Source organism: Prionailurus bengalensis, chromosome B4 (assembly GCF_016509475.1).
Source record: "Prionailurus bengalensis isolate Pbe53 chromosome B4, Fcat_Pben_1.1_paternal_pri, whole genome shotgun sequence".
NCBI classification, from domain to species: Eukaryota; Metazoa; Chordata; class Mammalia; order Carnivora; family Felidae; genus Prionailurus; species Prionailurus bengalensis.
The window spans coordinates 61241873-61257057 of NC_057358.1; the positions used below are offsets into that span (position 1 = coordinate 61241873).

Consider the following 15185-nt stretch of genomic DNA (forward strand, 5'->3'; position numbering starts at 1 on the left):
TTGCCTTGTACCACTCCAGATTTGAGTCAGTTGAGAAGTAGAACCAAGTCATAGGAATCAGAAAAGTGCTTTTATTATTAAAGGTTTAATGTAAATGTGGTTTGGACTGAGGTGGAAATGAGGTCTCTCACAAGTTCTCTTCTGAATTCCTATTACTCATCTAGTCACAAGCTAAAAAACATGTCTTCATGCTAAGGAAATGAAGTTTTTCTCTGATGAGCTTCACTCATGGGAGCTGCACTGGAGGAATAATATGTTAACGGGCACACAGTTCCCAGTGAGAAACACGAAGAGCTTGTACTGTGTATGCACAGTACTGTGTATGGGAATTCTATACATTAATCTCACCCAGTAGGACACCTATGGATGTCCTCCTGTCACTTATTTTGATTATTTTTCTCTTGGAGAGAAGTAAAGATGAGAAAGAGACTGTAGTATTTCTTAAATCTTGTTTCCTTCTATCTAGAGGACTGTGTCCTCTTTTAAAATGTGAGAAGAGGTGATATCTACCCACTAATACTCATTGAGGGTGGAGATTTTGCCAGATAGGGGTATAATTCATACAGTGAGAATTTTGAGTTGACAGTAAAATAGCCATACAAAAGTATTTATTATTTGGTTGGAAATATATGACTGAACCCAGTGAGGTGGTTAATTTTGGAAAATTTGAGTGGAGCATTAAGATCATGAGAGTGAATGCACTATTTCAAGGAGAAGATAATGAGACAGGATCATAGATCCATCAGCTGAGGGAAAGATTGCTCTGAAGGAGTTAGAGGAGGTAGAAGAGTTAACCAAAAAGGTTGGAAAATAGAAGAATTAGCCAAAGAGTTGGAAAATAGGTAAGCATTTGGAGAGTCTAAGTGTTTTGCAATTTTTGTTTCTTGTTACCTGCTGGGATATGTAAATTTTCTTGAATGAAGGCTGGCAAAGACAAAAATTTAAGTACAGATGAAAATTACATAAAGGAAAATATTTAGTTACTGGAACTATTAATTGTTTTGGGGATGTTTTCCTATCTGATCATTTATGAATAGAATGTTTTTCAGGTAGTGAATATCTCAGTTTTTTTAACTTGTGACGGTATTTTGCCATTGGCAGTGGTATTTATAGTATAGCAATTATTTTGTAATTCTGCTTCATCCGGGAAGTGTCAAAGTTATTATTAATCCTAATAATAATTGGACACTTAAGAGAGAGGAGTGTAGCAGCATAATTTCTTTTAAGATGTAGGCCTTCAAACTCATGCCTTAATATGCATAGAGCTGTTTTAGTGCTAGCAACTTGATCCTCTACCACTCAAGTTCCAACATGTTTTTCTTGGAGAAGTAAAAGGGGAAGGGAAGTCATGTGGGAACTATTAGCAACTCATTTGTTTTCATTTAGTGGTTTATTCCAAAAGCACTGATTCAAAAATATTTTTTGAGACCCTACTATGTGCTAGGAACTGCTCAGTTGAAGGTACCAGAGAGTTAAAAGTAGATAAAATTGTCCCGACACTACCTCAGAAGAGCTTACAGAAAATTAGGTAAATAAATAATATCCTTGAACAGATAAGCCTGAAATTCTGATCTTAGATGGTTAGACTCTTTAAGGTAGTTCAGTCTTAGTGGCTATTAATTTTTAACCTTAACTAAGAGGTGTGTATGTGTGTGTGTGTGTGTGTGTGTGTGTGTGTGTGTGTGTGTGTTTCCTTTGTTCTGCTTTCTTCTTAACAATTTATGTTTGCCCAGGATAGTAAAAAAAAAAATCACTTGTTTATTGCTTCTAGGAAACATGGCATGAAAAAGGATCAAATGGAAAAATACTGTGACTGTGAGGATGTTGGTTAGCCAGTAGTTTTTCAGATGGGCTAGAGATTGAAGTGCTAAGTGGACAGTGTCAACTAGTAGGACACTTTGGGATGATTGAATCATTTGGATGATCTCCGGAGATTGTACTTTTTGAGTCACTCACCTAAGGTTTTTGTTTTTTTTCTCTTAGACTTTTTTTCCAGCTCTGGTGTTTGAGGTACGCTTTTCCATTTTGTAGAAACACTTACAATAAATGTTAATGAATAAATGTTATAAAGGAGACTAACATGAAAAATTTTAATTTTTTCACTGGTTAAATACTAATTTAAAGCATTTATGCCTTTGTTTATAGTTTTGTTAAAAGTAACTTTCCCTGAATTTTATTTTTCCAAATATTTTGATAGAAATAATAGATGGTTGGTCATTGTGCCATGATGTCTTCTAATACTGTTGTTAAAGAAATCAGTTATATGTGCCCACAGTTTAAAGTTGTAAAATACTTGTTATGAAACATAACCATCTCCTATGCCTGCTCTTCTCTTCTAGCCTCTCCTTTTCTTGTTTTCTAGAAGCAAGATGTTTAGTACATATGGTTGATAATTTTAGTGTTTACCAGTATATCCCTAAACATGTTTATTATTGCTACTTCTTCATTTTTCAGTTTCATACCCAGCAACTTTCCATTATGGAAGATGAAGCTTTAGCTGTCTTTCATCACCCTCTCTACACTTCATACCACATGCTTCTTCTTTCTCTTAGCTTTCCGATATGGTTTTAGTATAATTTTTGTGCCATTAGTTATTCATTGTTTATTATTGCCATGTAAATAGTATTCATGGCTAAAAAATATAGTACTGTTATAATGTTTACTTTTCCTGTCCAACGTATTATTTTTTCTTTTTTTAATTTGGTTAATGTTTTAATCACTAATTCAACTCTTAATTCTCCCACAGTTGTTTAAAATTACTCTCATGATATGGTAAAACACATGAGAGTCTATTAATTGGATTTGCTTGAGTCCTCCCAGGAGCTTTCTGATCTGCTTTAATTTAGGTGGGTTGCTCTCTGTTCTTGTGTTATAGATAGCTTGGGAACTCACTTTACCACTATTCTGGGAGAATTTCCTTTGGTTTTCACTTTGGTTATATCACCTATTTTCTTTTCTAACCCCATTTCTTCCTTGTGTCTTATTCCCTTGGTTTACTCTATAGAATGGGAAATAAAAATTTTGACACTTTGAAGTATGAATATGACTTTAGTCTTCCCACACATTAGTTATTTGTTGGTTTGGCTGATTTTAGAATTCTATCTGCTAATCATTTTCCCTCATAATTTTAAAAGCATTGTTCCCTTGCCTTTCACCTTCCAGCAATGCTGTTGTGAAAACTCTAATGTGATTATATTCTTTATTCTTCGTACGAAACCTATTTTATCTCTCTGGGAGCCTGTAGGATCTTTTCCTTGTCTCTACTGTGCCTTAGTGTGGGTTTGTTCTTCTATTTTCTTGGATAGTTGAGGAACTATTAAATCTGGATATCGTATCCTTTAGTTTTAGAAAATTCTCTTTTTTTTTCTCTTTCTTTCTTTCTTTCTTTCTTTCTTTCTTTCTTTCTTTCTTTCTTTCTTTCTTTTGGGAGATAGAGAGAGAGAGAGAGAGAGCATGAACAGGGGAGAAGGGCAGAGGGAGAGAGAATCTTAAGCAGGCTCCATGCTCAGCACAGAGCCTGATGTGGGGCTCGATCCCATGACCCTGGGATTATGACCTGAGCTGAAATTAAGAGTTAGACACTAACGGGCTGAGCCACCCAGGTGTCTCTAGAAAATTTTCTTGAATTATTTTGTTGATGATTTCTTTCCTTTTGTTTTCTCTACTTTGTCTTTCTAGAATTCCTGATAATTAGATATTGCATATTCTGGACTGGATCTTTTAATTTTCTTATGTTTTTACTCTGACTTTACATTTCTTTTTCTTTTATACTCCTCTTTTAATAGGAATTTCCTCAGCTTTAGTTTCCACCCTGCAATTTTCATTTCTGTAATCATTTTTATTTTCAAGACCTTAGTCTGGGTGCACATCCCTCTCTCATTTCTTCCCCCTCTTCCCCCAAATGAAGGCTTCCTGTTCTTATTCCATGGATGCACTATCTTCTGTTGTTAATTCTCTGAAAGTACTAGTTAGGGTTTTATTTTATTTATTTTTTTTTTTTTAAATTTTTTTTTTCAACGTTTTTTATTTATTTTTGGGACAGAGAGAGACAGAGCATGAACGGGGGAGGGGCAGAGAGAGAGGGAGACACAGAATCGGAAACAGGCTCCAGGCTCCGAGCCATCAGCCCAGAGCCTGACGCGGGGCTCGAACTCACGGACTGCGAGATCGTGACCTGGCTGAAGTCGGACGCTTAACCGACTGCGCCACCCAGGCGCCCCTGGGGTTTTATTTTTTGAAAATTTTCTTGTGTAGTCTCTGTTTCTTTCTCTTTGGTTTGGTCTCTTATTTTTTATATTAGATACTTTCTTCGTATCTTTTATTGTCCTTGGCCATCTGCTCATATGTAAGAGTGAAACACTACTAATAAGGTAACAAACACTTATATAATACTTAGAATGTATCAGAGACTGTTGTAAGTGCTTCATCTATTTTATTTATTTAATCCTTATAATGACTTTAAGAGCTAGTTACCATTATTATTATTAGTAGTAGTAGTACTAGTAGTATCTCTGACAGATGAGGAAACTGAGGTACACAGTGTTTAAATAACTTGCCCAGTGTAACACATTTAAGTAGCAGAACTAGAATTTGAATTGAGGCAACCTGACTTGATAATCTTTTCTTTTAGCCTTTATACTATTCATTATTTTACTGAAATCAGGAGCAAATTGGAAATTTTCTGCATATGGATAGGATTTGTCAAAGTAGTGATAGCTGAGTGAACTTTTTTTTTCTTTGGTGGTGCCTCTGATGACATCCTTTTCATGAGTTGATTAGATTCACCAGAGAAGAATCTTCAACTCTGATGACTAGAGATTGAAACCTAGCTGCTGGCAGTTTGGTTGCCAAGTGATGAAAGAGGACTGGGAGAATGGGTCTCAGTACTGAATACAACTTTGACTTAGTCCAGCTGTCTCGGTGTCCTCTAATCCAGAGACCCTTGGCTTTACCCTGTCCAGGGAATAAACCCAGTCTTCTGCTGTGATGAAGAACTGTAAGTTTTCCTGTTGTGCAGATTGTAGAATGGGATCTTGGGATATACCTGCCACTTTTATTTTGAGTCTTACCTTTACACAACTTTCATTGACATGCATTCCTAAGCCTTTTGTGGATTCTTTGATGTAAATGTGATTGATCCTTATTTTCCACACTAGTAGTTTTAGATTCATCTTTCTTGTATTTGCTTTCAGAATTTTTTGCAGTATTCTCATTTCACATTCTCTTTGACCCTGTGTTTATGCAGAAGCAAACAATCAAAACAAATCTTTGCTATCTTTTAGGAAAAGACTAATAAAATGCATGTTCTTAATGTGCCATTTAAAATTCTTTGTTAGGTCTGTTGAAATAGATTTCTCAAATATCTCCCCCCTGAAGCATTTATGATGCTCCTACTAGATATATCACATCTGTAAATCTTTCCTTCCACCTTAGACACTTTTTCTTCTTTCTTAAGGCTCTTTTATAGCTCATGTTATTAAAATTTGCATTTTTTTTTACACTCTTCTCCCCACCCCACTCTTCCTAGACTGTAACACCTTGAGGATCTTGACTGCTCAGTTCTACAGAGTCGCGTAATAAAAATTTGTTACATTAAGTGTTGTATATATGTTTTCCTTGTAAAATATCAGCAATATATTAAATACTGAGAATAATAAAGGAGGGAATTTATATACTAGCACAACAGAAGAGATCAAATTCAGATATAAAGAAGTCTGAGAATTGTTAAACTAGATACTGTGAAATCTTTCAATGTAGATACCTAATCATAACAAAGTATGCATCTTATCTCCTGCCATGACACCAAAAGATGAACTAATGATCTGCCAATTTTTTGGTCAGGCTCATGACTCTATAACTTATGTGACAGGTATATTTGGTGTTGCTGTATTATAGTTGTAATTTAATGGGATATAATGTTAAATGCTAGAAATATTTTTAAAAAGGATAAATGCGTTTTAGATAAAATACTGTTTTAAATGTGATGGAGTAGCTAAATCTGTAAAGAAGACCACACTTGTAATATTTCTTTTTAAAAACTAATTTTTGTGTTTTGTATTTAGTAAAATTGATTTTCACAAATCAGTGCTGTTAATATTACTTCCTCCTGCTCTTTGTAAGGCTTAGAAAGAAACAGGAACTATTGCAGGATTTGAAAGTAAATTATTTGGAGAAATGTTAATGCTTTAAAATAATATTTCTCTAATTATTGTATTTTAAGAAACTCAAGGCACATTTATTCTTTTTTTTTAAGTTTATCTATTTTGAGAGAGAGAAAGAGAACCAGAGAGGGGCAGAGAGAGAGGAAGAGAGAGAGTCCTAAGTAGGTTCTGCACTGTCAGCGCGGTACCCAAAGCAGGGCTCCATGTCTATCTCACAAATCATGAGATTAGGACCTGAGCCAAAGTTAAGAATATTGGATGCTTATCGGAGTGAGCCACCCAGATGCCCCAAAACACATGTATCTTTTAAAATGTGTTAATATTTCATTTCTTTGAAAATAAAGTAGAAGACTACCATCTGCATTTTAATATGTAGAGGTTGTTGGGGTATGGAAAACATCAATGGTCGTTAATACATTCTTTTGTAGAGTTAAATCAGTACTTAAAAAACTGATGGTGTTTGGTTCATTACCACATGCAGACAAGCTGAAATGATTGTTAAATATGGCTATTTGTTTTTGTTTGCAAGTTTTCTGGTATCTTACAAATAATTTATTGGGATGTAATTTACAAAACACATAGAAGCATTACTCTAGAAATTCTATTTTTTTGAAACCATATTATTTGGATATAGTGTGGTAGATGCTAAAAATATTTTTTAATTGTCTACTGAGATTCGTGGGATACATGTGGAAAACACAAACTTAGTGTTTATAGTTAGACTTGGTTAATTCTCAGTATCCATATCACTCTTATTTCATAATTTCTTCATAAAAAATGTAATCACATACAGATTTCTATTTGCTTGAGACACAGAATTAATGTGAATTCCATTTTAAACTAACCACCATCAAAAGTTTCTGAAAGTCTGGTTTGTATTTTTTAAGTGTTGTATGTGGATGACTTGGTTAGCTCTGATTTTTTTGAGAAATACATCTTTAAAAAATTTTCATCAAACTACTAAATTGTAGGTAATGGGACAACAGTGGTATCTCATTTTGATTAATTTAATGCCTTTCCTTTTTATAATGTACTTCTGTCTACATATATTCCTTTTAGTGTCATTACCTACTGTGTTTCTGTGAATATAAGTTTTCTTTGTCTATTAAAACAATCCTTGAGATTGTGTTTTACTGTGTATTTTTCTCTGACTAGTTTTTGAATTTATTTTTGAAGGCATTAATATTAATTTCATTGACAAGGCAAGACATGACTATAGATGACTACTGCTTCATCACTTAAAGCAAAGTGCCTTAGAAAATCCCTTTAGAATTATCGCTTAACATGGTTTAATTTGTTTTGCTGGTTTTTTAAGAAGTTGGAGAAGGTTGTTTTCCTATAATCAGGTTCATCTTGTATTAGTGAGTCAAGGAAACTATAATTAATAATTTGGATAGTTCACTTTTGAAAGATAAGAAAGGAAACCAGTTATTGACTAGAATAGTACTTGGACCACTGAATCACAATTTATTATAAACTTATTTTTCATCTAAATGTATACCATCTATTGCTTGTTTTACTTTTCAGGGCTTTTTGGTTTTTTAGTGGTTTGTTAGATAAAAGCTTTTTCTTTTTATTCTTCTTAAAGCCCAGGTACTCATGTTTTTTTCCTTCCGTTTTTATGACACACATTTAGGACAAAATAAAGCATGTATTATCTTAACTGCTTGTCTGTCTTAACACAGTTTAAGTGTAAAGAAGAGAGGAATTCAGGATATTCACTTGTGTTTTTCTCTTCGCTGGTCTCTCGTGAATACATGACTTGATTTATCTTGATCAGCCTAGTAACTTGCTCCACATTTTTCCAAAAGTGCAAAGTAGTTTCAGCTAAAAATACACATATCAAAATGCTCCAGAAGTTGTGGCCACAGCTCAAAAATGCTGATCAATTTTGAAAATCTAAATCAACCTCGGCCATGAAACCGAGGGAAGAACCTTTGTGGTAGGGGACAGATTTCCAAAAATTCACCACAGTCCTGTTCTTAGCTGGAGTTTGTGCTGATGTTGCCAGACAACTGAGGAATAGATGCAAAAAGCAGGAAGCATTATTGAATTGAGCCCTAGCGCCAATTTGGGAAAAGCAAATTAAAATGTAAAAGAATATTTTTCCACTCCTGGCGTCTCAACACAAATGGCAAAATACATGGTTGCTGAAAAAGTCACAGCAATTGCTAATTTTGCCTGAATGGCTAATTTTGCCAAAAAACCCCCAGTCTTTTTGCATTAAAAAATGCATACCCATATAGTTTTTAAAAAGTAGTTTCTTAAAACCCAAATGAAATAGTTTTAGTTTGCAAGTCAAAATGTATATACATTTAAGTAAGAAAAATATTTTGACGTAAATAACTGTGTGTGTGGGCTTGTTTCAATGTCTTCTGATATTTTTCAGGTGTACTTGAAGAATGGATGATGATGATTTTGGTGGTTTTGAGGTATGTGCAATTACCTTATTTTGCTTATGTAATTGCTTTAACTTTGTGGGATTATAATGGAGTATACTATTTTGAAAATGTATTATCTGTCATTGGTACTCAGGATCATTTCTGGATCATCTTTAATGTAAAACTGGAATAAAAAAAAAGAAATCAAGGAGAATTAAAATATATCCCTTTTGAAAGATAAAAATGATTTATTATTATTGAACATCTGGCCATGCCCATCAGAATGGTTTGAATTGAAGCAATTAAGTGCTACTAGTGGAAGCATTAAAGAAGTTGTAAAAACTGTCAGCTGATGATTTTGCTGGGATACATGTCTATTAGGAAATACTTGTGAGATGAGGGATGAGTATTGCAGATCTGTCACATATTTTCATGTTTACACCTGTAATGATTTGATGTAGTATATTAAATACGTAGCCTTTTGGTGGCTTATAGAGCTAATTAGTATGTTTGTGTTGTTAGATTATTCTCTCAGGTTTGAGTTGGATGCTTTGTAAGTGGAAATTGTTAGCTGAAGAAGCACTGTCTTTTCCGTAATCCTTTTCAGTGTGTGTTCATTTTATTGAAATATTTTGTAACCCAGTTATTTTTATGGAGCCAGTATAGTCTTGCAGGAAAATCTCTGGATTAGGAGTCAGGATGCCTGAGCTCAAGTCTTGGAACTACTAAGTGAGCTCTGTGATTTTTTTTTTTTTCCTTTTTTTAGTAAGATTTTCACCTACTTTGGAATTTGGTAAAAAGGAGATTGTTTTTTAAAAATAGGGAGTTTAATTAAAGACATTAATAGAAACAAGATATTAAGTATATACTCAGTATTCTGAAAACCATGAAAGAATGGTGTGAGTTTTTTTAGATTAGGGTCCTTTTCTCGTCCATTGATCTTTTTATCTGTCAAAATGGAGGTATTTGGAATATGAGCATACCTGTTTTATTTCATCTAAAACTGGTGTTTGTTTTTTTTCCATTTTCTTTTTTATTTGTATGTTTTTTTTCCATTTTCTTTAATATTTTGGGTGTTTTTTGGGTGATTTAATCTTTTACTGAAATGTAACATTTAAAATTTTGTTAAAGTTCCTTTCATTTTGAGGATAATATATGTTTCAGATATCATCTTAGTTTATTGTTTAGGAGTTGTCAGTTATTTGAAGGTTAAAACTTAGTTTGGCCTCCTTTGTTTAAACCATGCTTGATTTATTATATCAGAGAAAAACAAAGTGGGTAGTTTACCTCAGAGTAAAATTATATTTCATTGTTACAGTCAGTGGATCTATTCTTTTCAGTATTAAATATTCACAATGTTAACCAATTATTCTAATTTAATTGGTTATTAGGTTTCTTTCTTTTTGCATCCAATTGTAGAAATATGGAAGGTCTCTGTCCTTGGTCATATAAACCATGTTCATTTTTCATAGTTTATAGGTAATAATTACTATATTTTGCGTCACTTAGCTTCCATGGCAGATTGTCTCAATTGACTGCTTTTTGGCTGACAACTCAATGCGGAATCCAAATTGAAATTCTGGCTCCTTTTCTCAGTAATAATTTTGCTGTGACCTGGACACTTAAGGGAGAGAAAACTCTTCACTCTTACCCACAAACTCAGCATGCAGTAATTGACTGTCCTTTACTTTTAAAACTGTTTAGTAGGAAGGCTTGTTAATTTAAAACACCAGCTTTAGGAATTCTCTATTAGAGTTGATTGCCAGTAAATCCACCTGGTAGATTATTCAAGAATATAGATGAATCCTATTTCTTTAGATTGATCTCGATTAGCTTTTGTGCTAATTAATGAAAAAGATTTGGTGTTGATACTTTTAAAGTAAAATATATTTTTTCTTACATACACGAGCAAATTTGTGGTGAGTTAGTTTAGAGTTCTTAGGTATAAAGCTCACAAGTGAAAATGTGATGAAGGATATGCAAAATAAAAATTTCATTGGCACGAGATATATTTTAATAAGGAAGGAAGGTTTTTACTTAAAAATAATGCAGCCTGAGTACTGGGGGTGGTGAGTAGTGGTTGTGGTGGTAGCAATGAAGACTGAAAAGCAGTTGAGTAATTTGGAAGGTATATCACAGAGAATATGCTTGTAGAATTTGGAAGGCTTGATTGCAATTAGCATTTCTACTTTTTAGATATTCTAAAATAAATTTGCCTTTTTTTCCTAGGCTGCAGAGATTTTTGATGGTGGAAATGGCGAAACCCAGACTACGTCTCCTGCTATTCCTTGGGCTGCTTTTCCTACAGGTACTACTATGCAGTAAGAGAGGTTTTTCTTTTTTCTTTTTTTTTTTTAATTTAACATTTTTGCCTTTTCTTTGAAAGCCTTTTTACTTTGCACTTGGCCTTCTTTGATCTGAAAAATGGAATGACCCAGATTTAATTTAGGTTTTTCTCTTAACAGATTATAAATTGCATAACAAATTCTGCAGTGTGGCTTGAGGCATGATTCCAAAAATGATATCATGAACATTAAATGAAATTAAAGTATAATTTACATTTCTAACTCATCTTAGTTTTAGGAAAATGAGGTACCAAATAATATTTTTAGACTGCCTGGTTAATTAATTAAAAAGACTCCTTATTCTTATATTCTAAAAATATTCTAAAATAATTTTACATCTTCACCAGTATTTAAATTTAGAAGTGTTTTTGTTTTTTTTTTTTAGGAAGGTCATTCATAAGTATTAAAAATAAAAATTTAGCCATCCAAGATATCAAATGCAAAAATAAATTCTAGTGTTTAGAGATATTTTATGGAAGACCTAATGTTCAGTATTAATATAATTCATGTATAAATAATATTTTGAATTTTCTAGACTTTTTGCTCTGCCAAATCATTGTAAAATTGGAGGTAGAAGATAAAAGGATCCTTCTTTAACAGCTCTGTTTAGTCTTAGATTATTAGAGTTATTCATCCTAAAATGTTTTTCTAGTGCTTATTATGCATTAAGTACTAGGGGAATGTGTCCTTTACTTCAAGAGAAGATAGGCACATACGTACTTGTAATATGAAGCAGATTTGTGATTTGGGAAGAATGATGATTTCGTCATCCATTCATTTTAGCAAATGTTTATTTTAGGCCTCATATGAGTCAAGTACTGTCCTAGAAGGTCAGTATATATTATCGATCTGGGCTTTGAAGGATATTTATGATTTCAATAGGCAGAGAGGGGAGAATGGGGAAAGATTTTGAAGAGAGAAGAATAAATGAAACAAAGGTGTAAACATGGGAAAGTATGACCTAGTTAGGGTGCTCATTCTTGTTTGAGGGCTTTATGTTTGTTGTTTCCTTTGCCTGGAATTTCTCACCTTGTTCCCCATTGCCACACTCTCCTGCTCCCTTACTATACTAACTCCTCTGTTTTTTATGTGTTATCTTTTGCTTTAATATCTCTTTTTCTGGGAGGCCTTCCCAGAGAACCTTCCCACACCTATGTACACCTATTTTTTGACTTGCATTTTAGGTTGTAAGTTTTGTGACGTTAGGTGCTATGTCTGTTTGTCCTGTTGTTATGTCTTACATGTCGAACACAGTGCCAAGCTTATAGCTGGCCCTAAATAAATATTCATAGAATAATTAAAGAAAAACATGAATGAATAGCTGAATGAATGATGACTAGGGTGACAGTGGAAATCAATAGGAAGAATTGGAATAATGATATTTATATAACAGTTTAGGATTTTCAGTGTGTTGTCACTTTTTTGCTTATTGTAAGGTAGATAGGCCAGCTTCAGTATACCTCTTGTACAAAATGATGGTTTATAAAATTTTGGAGTTTGATACAGATATATATGTTTAGGAATGAAATCTAGTCTTTCAGATTATATTTCCATTCTTTTTCAATAACTCTTTTGTGGAAAAAAAACCCCATCATCAGGGCTGTCTGGGTGACTGGATGTGAGGGAGAAGGAGAAGTCAAAATTGATATTTGAGATTTTAAGCCTTGGTTCTGAAGGAATGGTATTTCCTTGAACAGAAATAGAGACTTTTATTAAAAAGTTAATTTGGGACGGTTTGAAGCCTAATGAATTTGTCCTAGATGTGTATTTAAGGTATCTAGAGTTCAGGAGAAAGGTTAGGGCTGGAGTTCTTGGTTTGGGAGTTTCTTCATGGATATGATAGTTGAAGTTGTAGGTGATAACTGGAGGAAACAGTATGTAAAGAGAATAGGGTTAAGTAGAGAAATTTAGATGTCCTTAGTTGGGGAACAGGAGGAAGAAAAGGACAGAAGGTCGAGAGAGAAGGAGAGTATAGGCTAGGCATCAGGAGTAGAACATTTCAAAGAAGGGATGGTCACTGGTATCAAAGGCTATATGTAGCAAGGTCAATGAGATTGGAGACTGAGAAAAACCTCACAGTCAGAGGCGGCTTTTAAAGAAATGGTTTCAGTAGATTAGAAGTTGAAGACAAATTGTACTTCTTTACTATGTGTGAAAGCAAGAACAGAATCCATTTTGCTATAATTATTGTGGCAGTGTAATAAAGAATTGTATATTGTGGGCAGATTATCTAATTCCTGTTCTCCAAGAGTGAATGTTATATGTCCCATCTATGTATCTATATATCTGTAGGTCAAGTCCTCAAAGCCTAATTAGAATTAAAGAACAATTCCTTTAGTGTGCACATGCATACACACACGCACGTGCGTGCACACACACACACACACACACACACACACACACACACACAGTTTCTCCCTTACTCCCTTAAAAAGTCAGATCTGAAGTCTTTCTGAATTTCCTTGGTGACTTGCAGAAGTGGAGGTAAAGAAACCTGGCCACAAGCTAAAGTTAAGACATGGCAGATGTTTGCTCAGCCAAAATAATCTTTCTCTTTTGTTGAAGATGGTTTCTCTTCCTCTGCTTGCTGGTATTGTATTGTTTGCCTCTGATTCAGGTATCCGAAGTTGTTTAGACAAGAGTGATCTGAACATCCTAATTAGTATAACAATTTAATCATTTCCACACCAAAGTCCAGAGAAATAGGAAGCTTTAAGAGATCTAAAGTAGATTCTTTTCAGTTTTAGAAAAGACGAATATTCTCCTTTTGTCTGGTTTTCTACCTACATCCTAGCAGTCTGTAATCTATATGAAAGATCTTTTTAAAAGAGATGAATATTAACCAAGTTTTACTACATCTTAAAATCCAAGAAGATTACTCAGAAACATTTGGTTTAAGTTTTTAAAGTACTTGGGGGAGAATAGAAATTTTCCTTTTCGAGATTAGGATAAAAGATTTTAAGCAAAGAATGTAGTAGGCTTAGTGTGACTAATGATTATCTTGCTTTAGGGCTGGCAGTTAGTTGGAGGATGATTTCATAATAGCAACTGGGATAATTAATTTATCATGTAAACAGTGTCTGTTTATAGCTTACAATACTGTTAATGAATCGAGGTACCTCAAAACATGCATCTCACTGTACTATTAGGATCATTTACACAGTGGGACTTTTTAAAATGCTAGTTTCTGTGCAGAGCTGATGATGATATTAAAAAGTTGCCATTGAGAATAAAGGAAATTCACATGTTAATTTTGTATACAAACTGTTTCCTGTAAGCCTGTATCTCATGGCATTTAACCATGTATAGCATTTAACCTGTAAAACGTGTCTCCACACTTCCATCATCATGGGAGTTGGAGAATGTAAGTAAGAGACAAGTGAATATGAGGTTATCAATCTCCTTTTCTTTCTGCCTTTACTGTCAGTACAAGGGTGATAATTGTTACTTTATTTTAGTGAAAGATACTCAATGAAAACAGTTGCCTTTATCAAGCATTTTCCTCTCTATTTCATGGCCTTTCCTTCTAGCTTTATCTTCCATGGTTATTCTTTTTGAAGCCTGTAGCCAAACTTTGATCTGCATTTTGTTTCTGGATGATGTCTATTATCACTTTGCCATTGCTCTGATTTTCATACCTTCCCTCATCTCCTATCTGCTTGAGTCTCACTTTTCTTTCAAAATAAGGCATAGAGCTTTTACTGAATCTATATTTCATAACTCTTCTTTCTTCTGAGCTATTATATCAGTTTTTTTCTGCACCACTTGCTTGGGACTTAGGTCATGCCAGTTGGTATTTTTTTTTTAATTGTGGTAAAATGACACAAAATTTACCATGTAACTGTTTTTAAGTGTATAGTTTAGTATCATTAAGTATGTTCACATTGGTGTGCAGCCAATCTCTAGAACATTTTCATCTTGTAAAACTGAAACTCTAAAGCCCTTAAACAAAACCACCCATTTGCCCCTCCCCCAAACCTCTGGCAGCTACCATTCTACTTTCTGTCAACTCTAGGTAACTCATGTAAAATAGAATCATAGTGTATTTGTCTTTTTGTGACTGGCTTATTTTACTTAGCATAATGTTCACAGGGTTCATCCATGTTGTAGCATGTATTAGAATTTCCTTCCTTTTTAAGCCTGACTAATATTCCACTATGTGTACAGACCACATTTTGTTTATCTATTAATACATTGATGGACACTTGGGTTGCTTTCTTTGACTGTAAATAATGCTGCTATGAATATGGGTGTACTAATTTATATGAAAAAATGTATTATCATTATGACTGCTACCT

General features: G+C 33.8%; 1 protein-coding gene across 19 annotated transcripts in view; it reads left to right on the forward strand.

Annotated features, from left to right (window-relative positions):
- Positions 1–15185, forward strand: part of CCDC91 (coiled-coil domain containing 91) — a 353607-nt gene that overhangs the window by 72612 nt on the left and 265810 nt on the right. For 7 of the 19 annotated variants that reach the window (XM_043562023.1, XM_043562025.1, XM_043562041.1 and 4 more), the window contains 2 exons: positions 8551–8593; positions 10772–10863. In XM_043562023.1, the coding sequence (XP_043417958.1) occupies positions 8551–8593; positions 10772–10863 (135 nt within the window). Of the gene's footprint in view, positions 1–1983; positions 2011–8550; positions 8594–10771; positions 10864–15185 lie in introns of those variants that run through there. The other 12 variants (XM_043562036.1, XM_043562035.1, XM_043562039.1 and 9 more) reach the window with 4 other exon arrangements.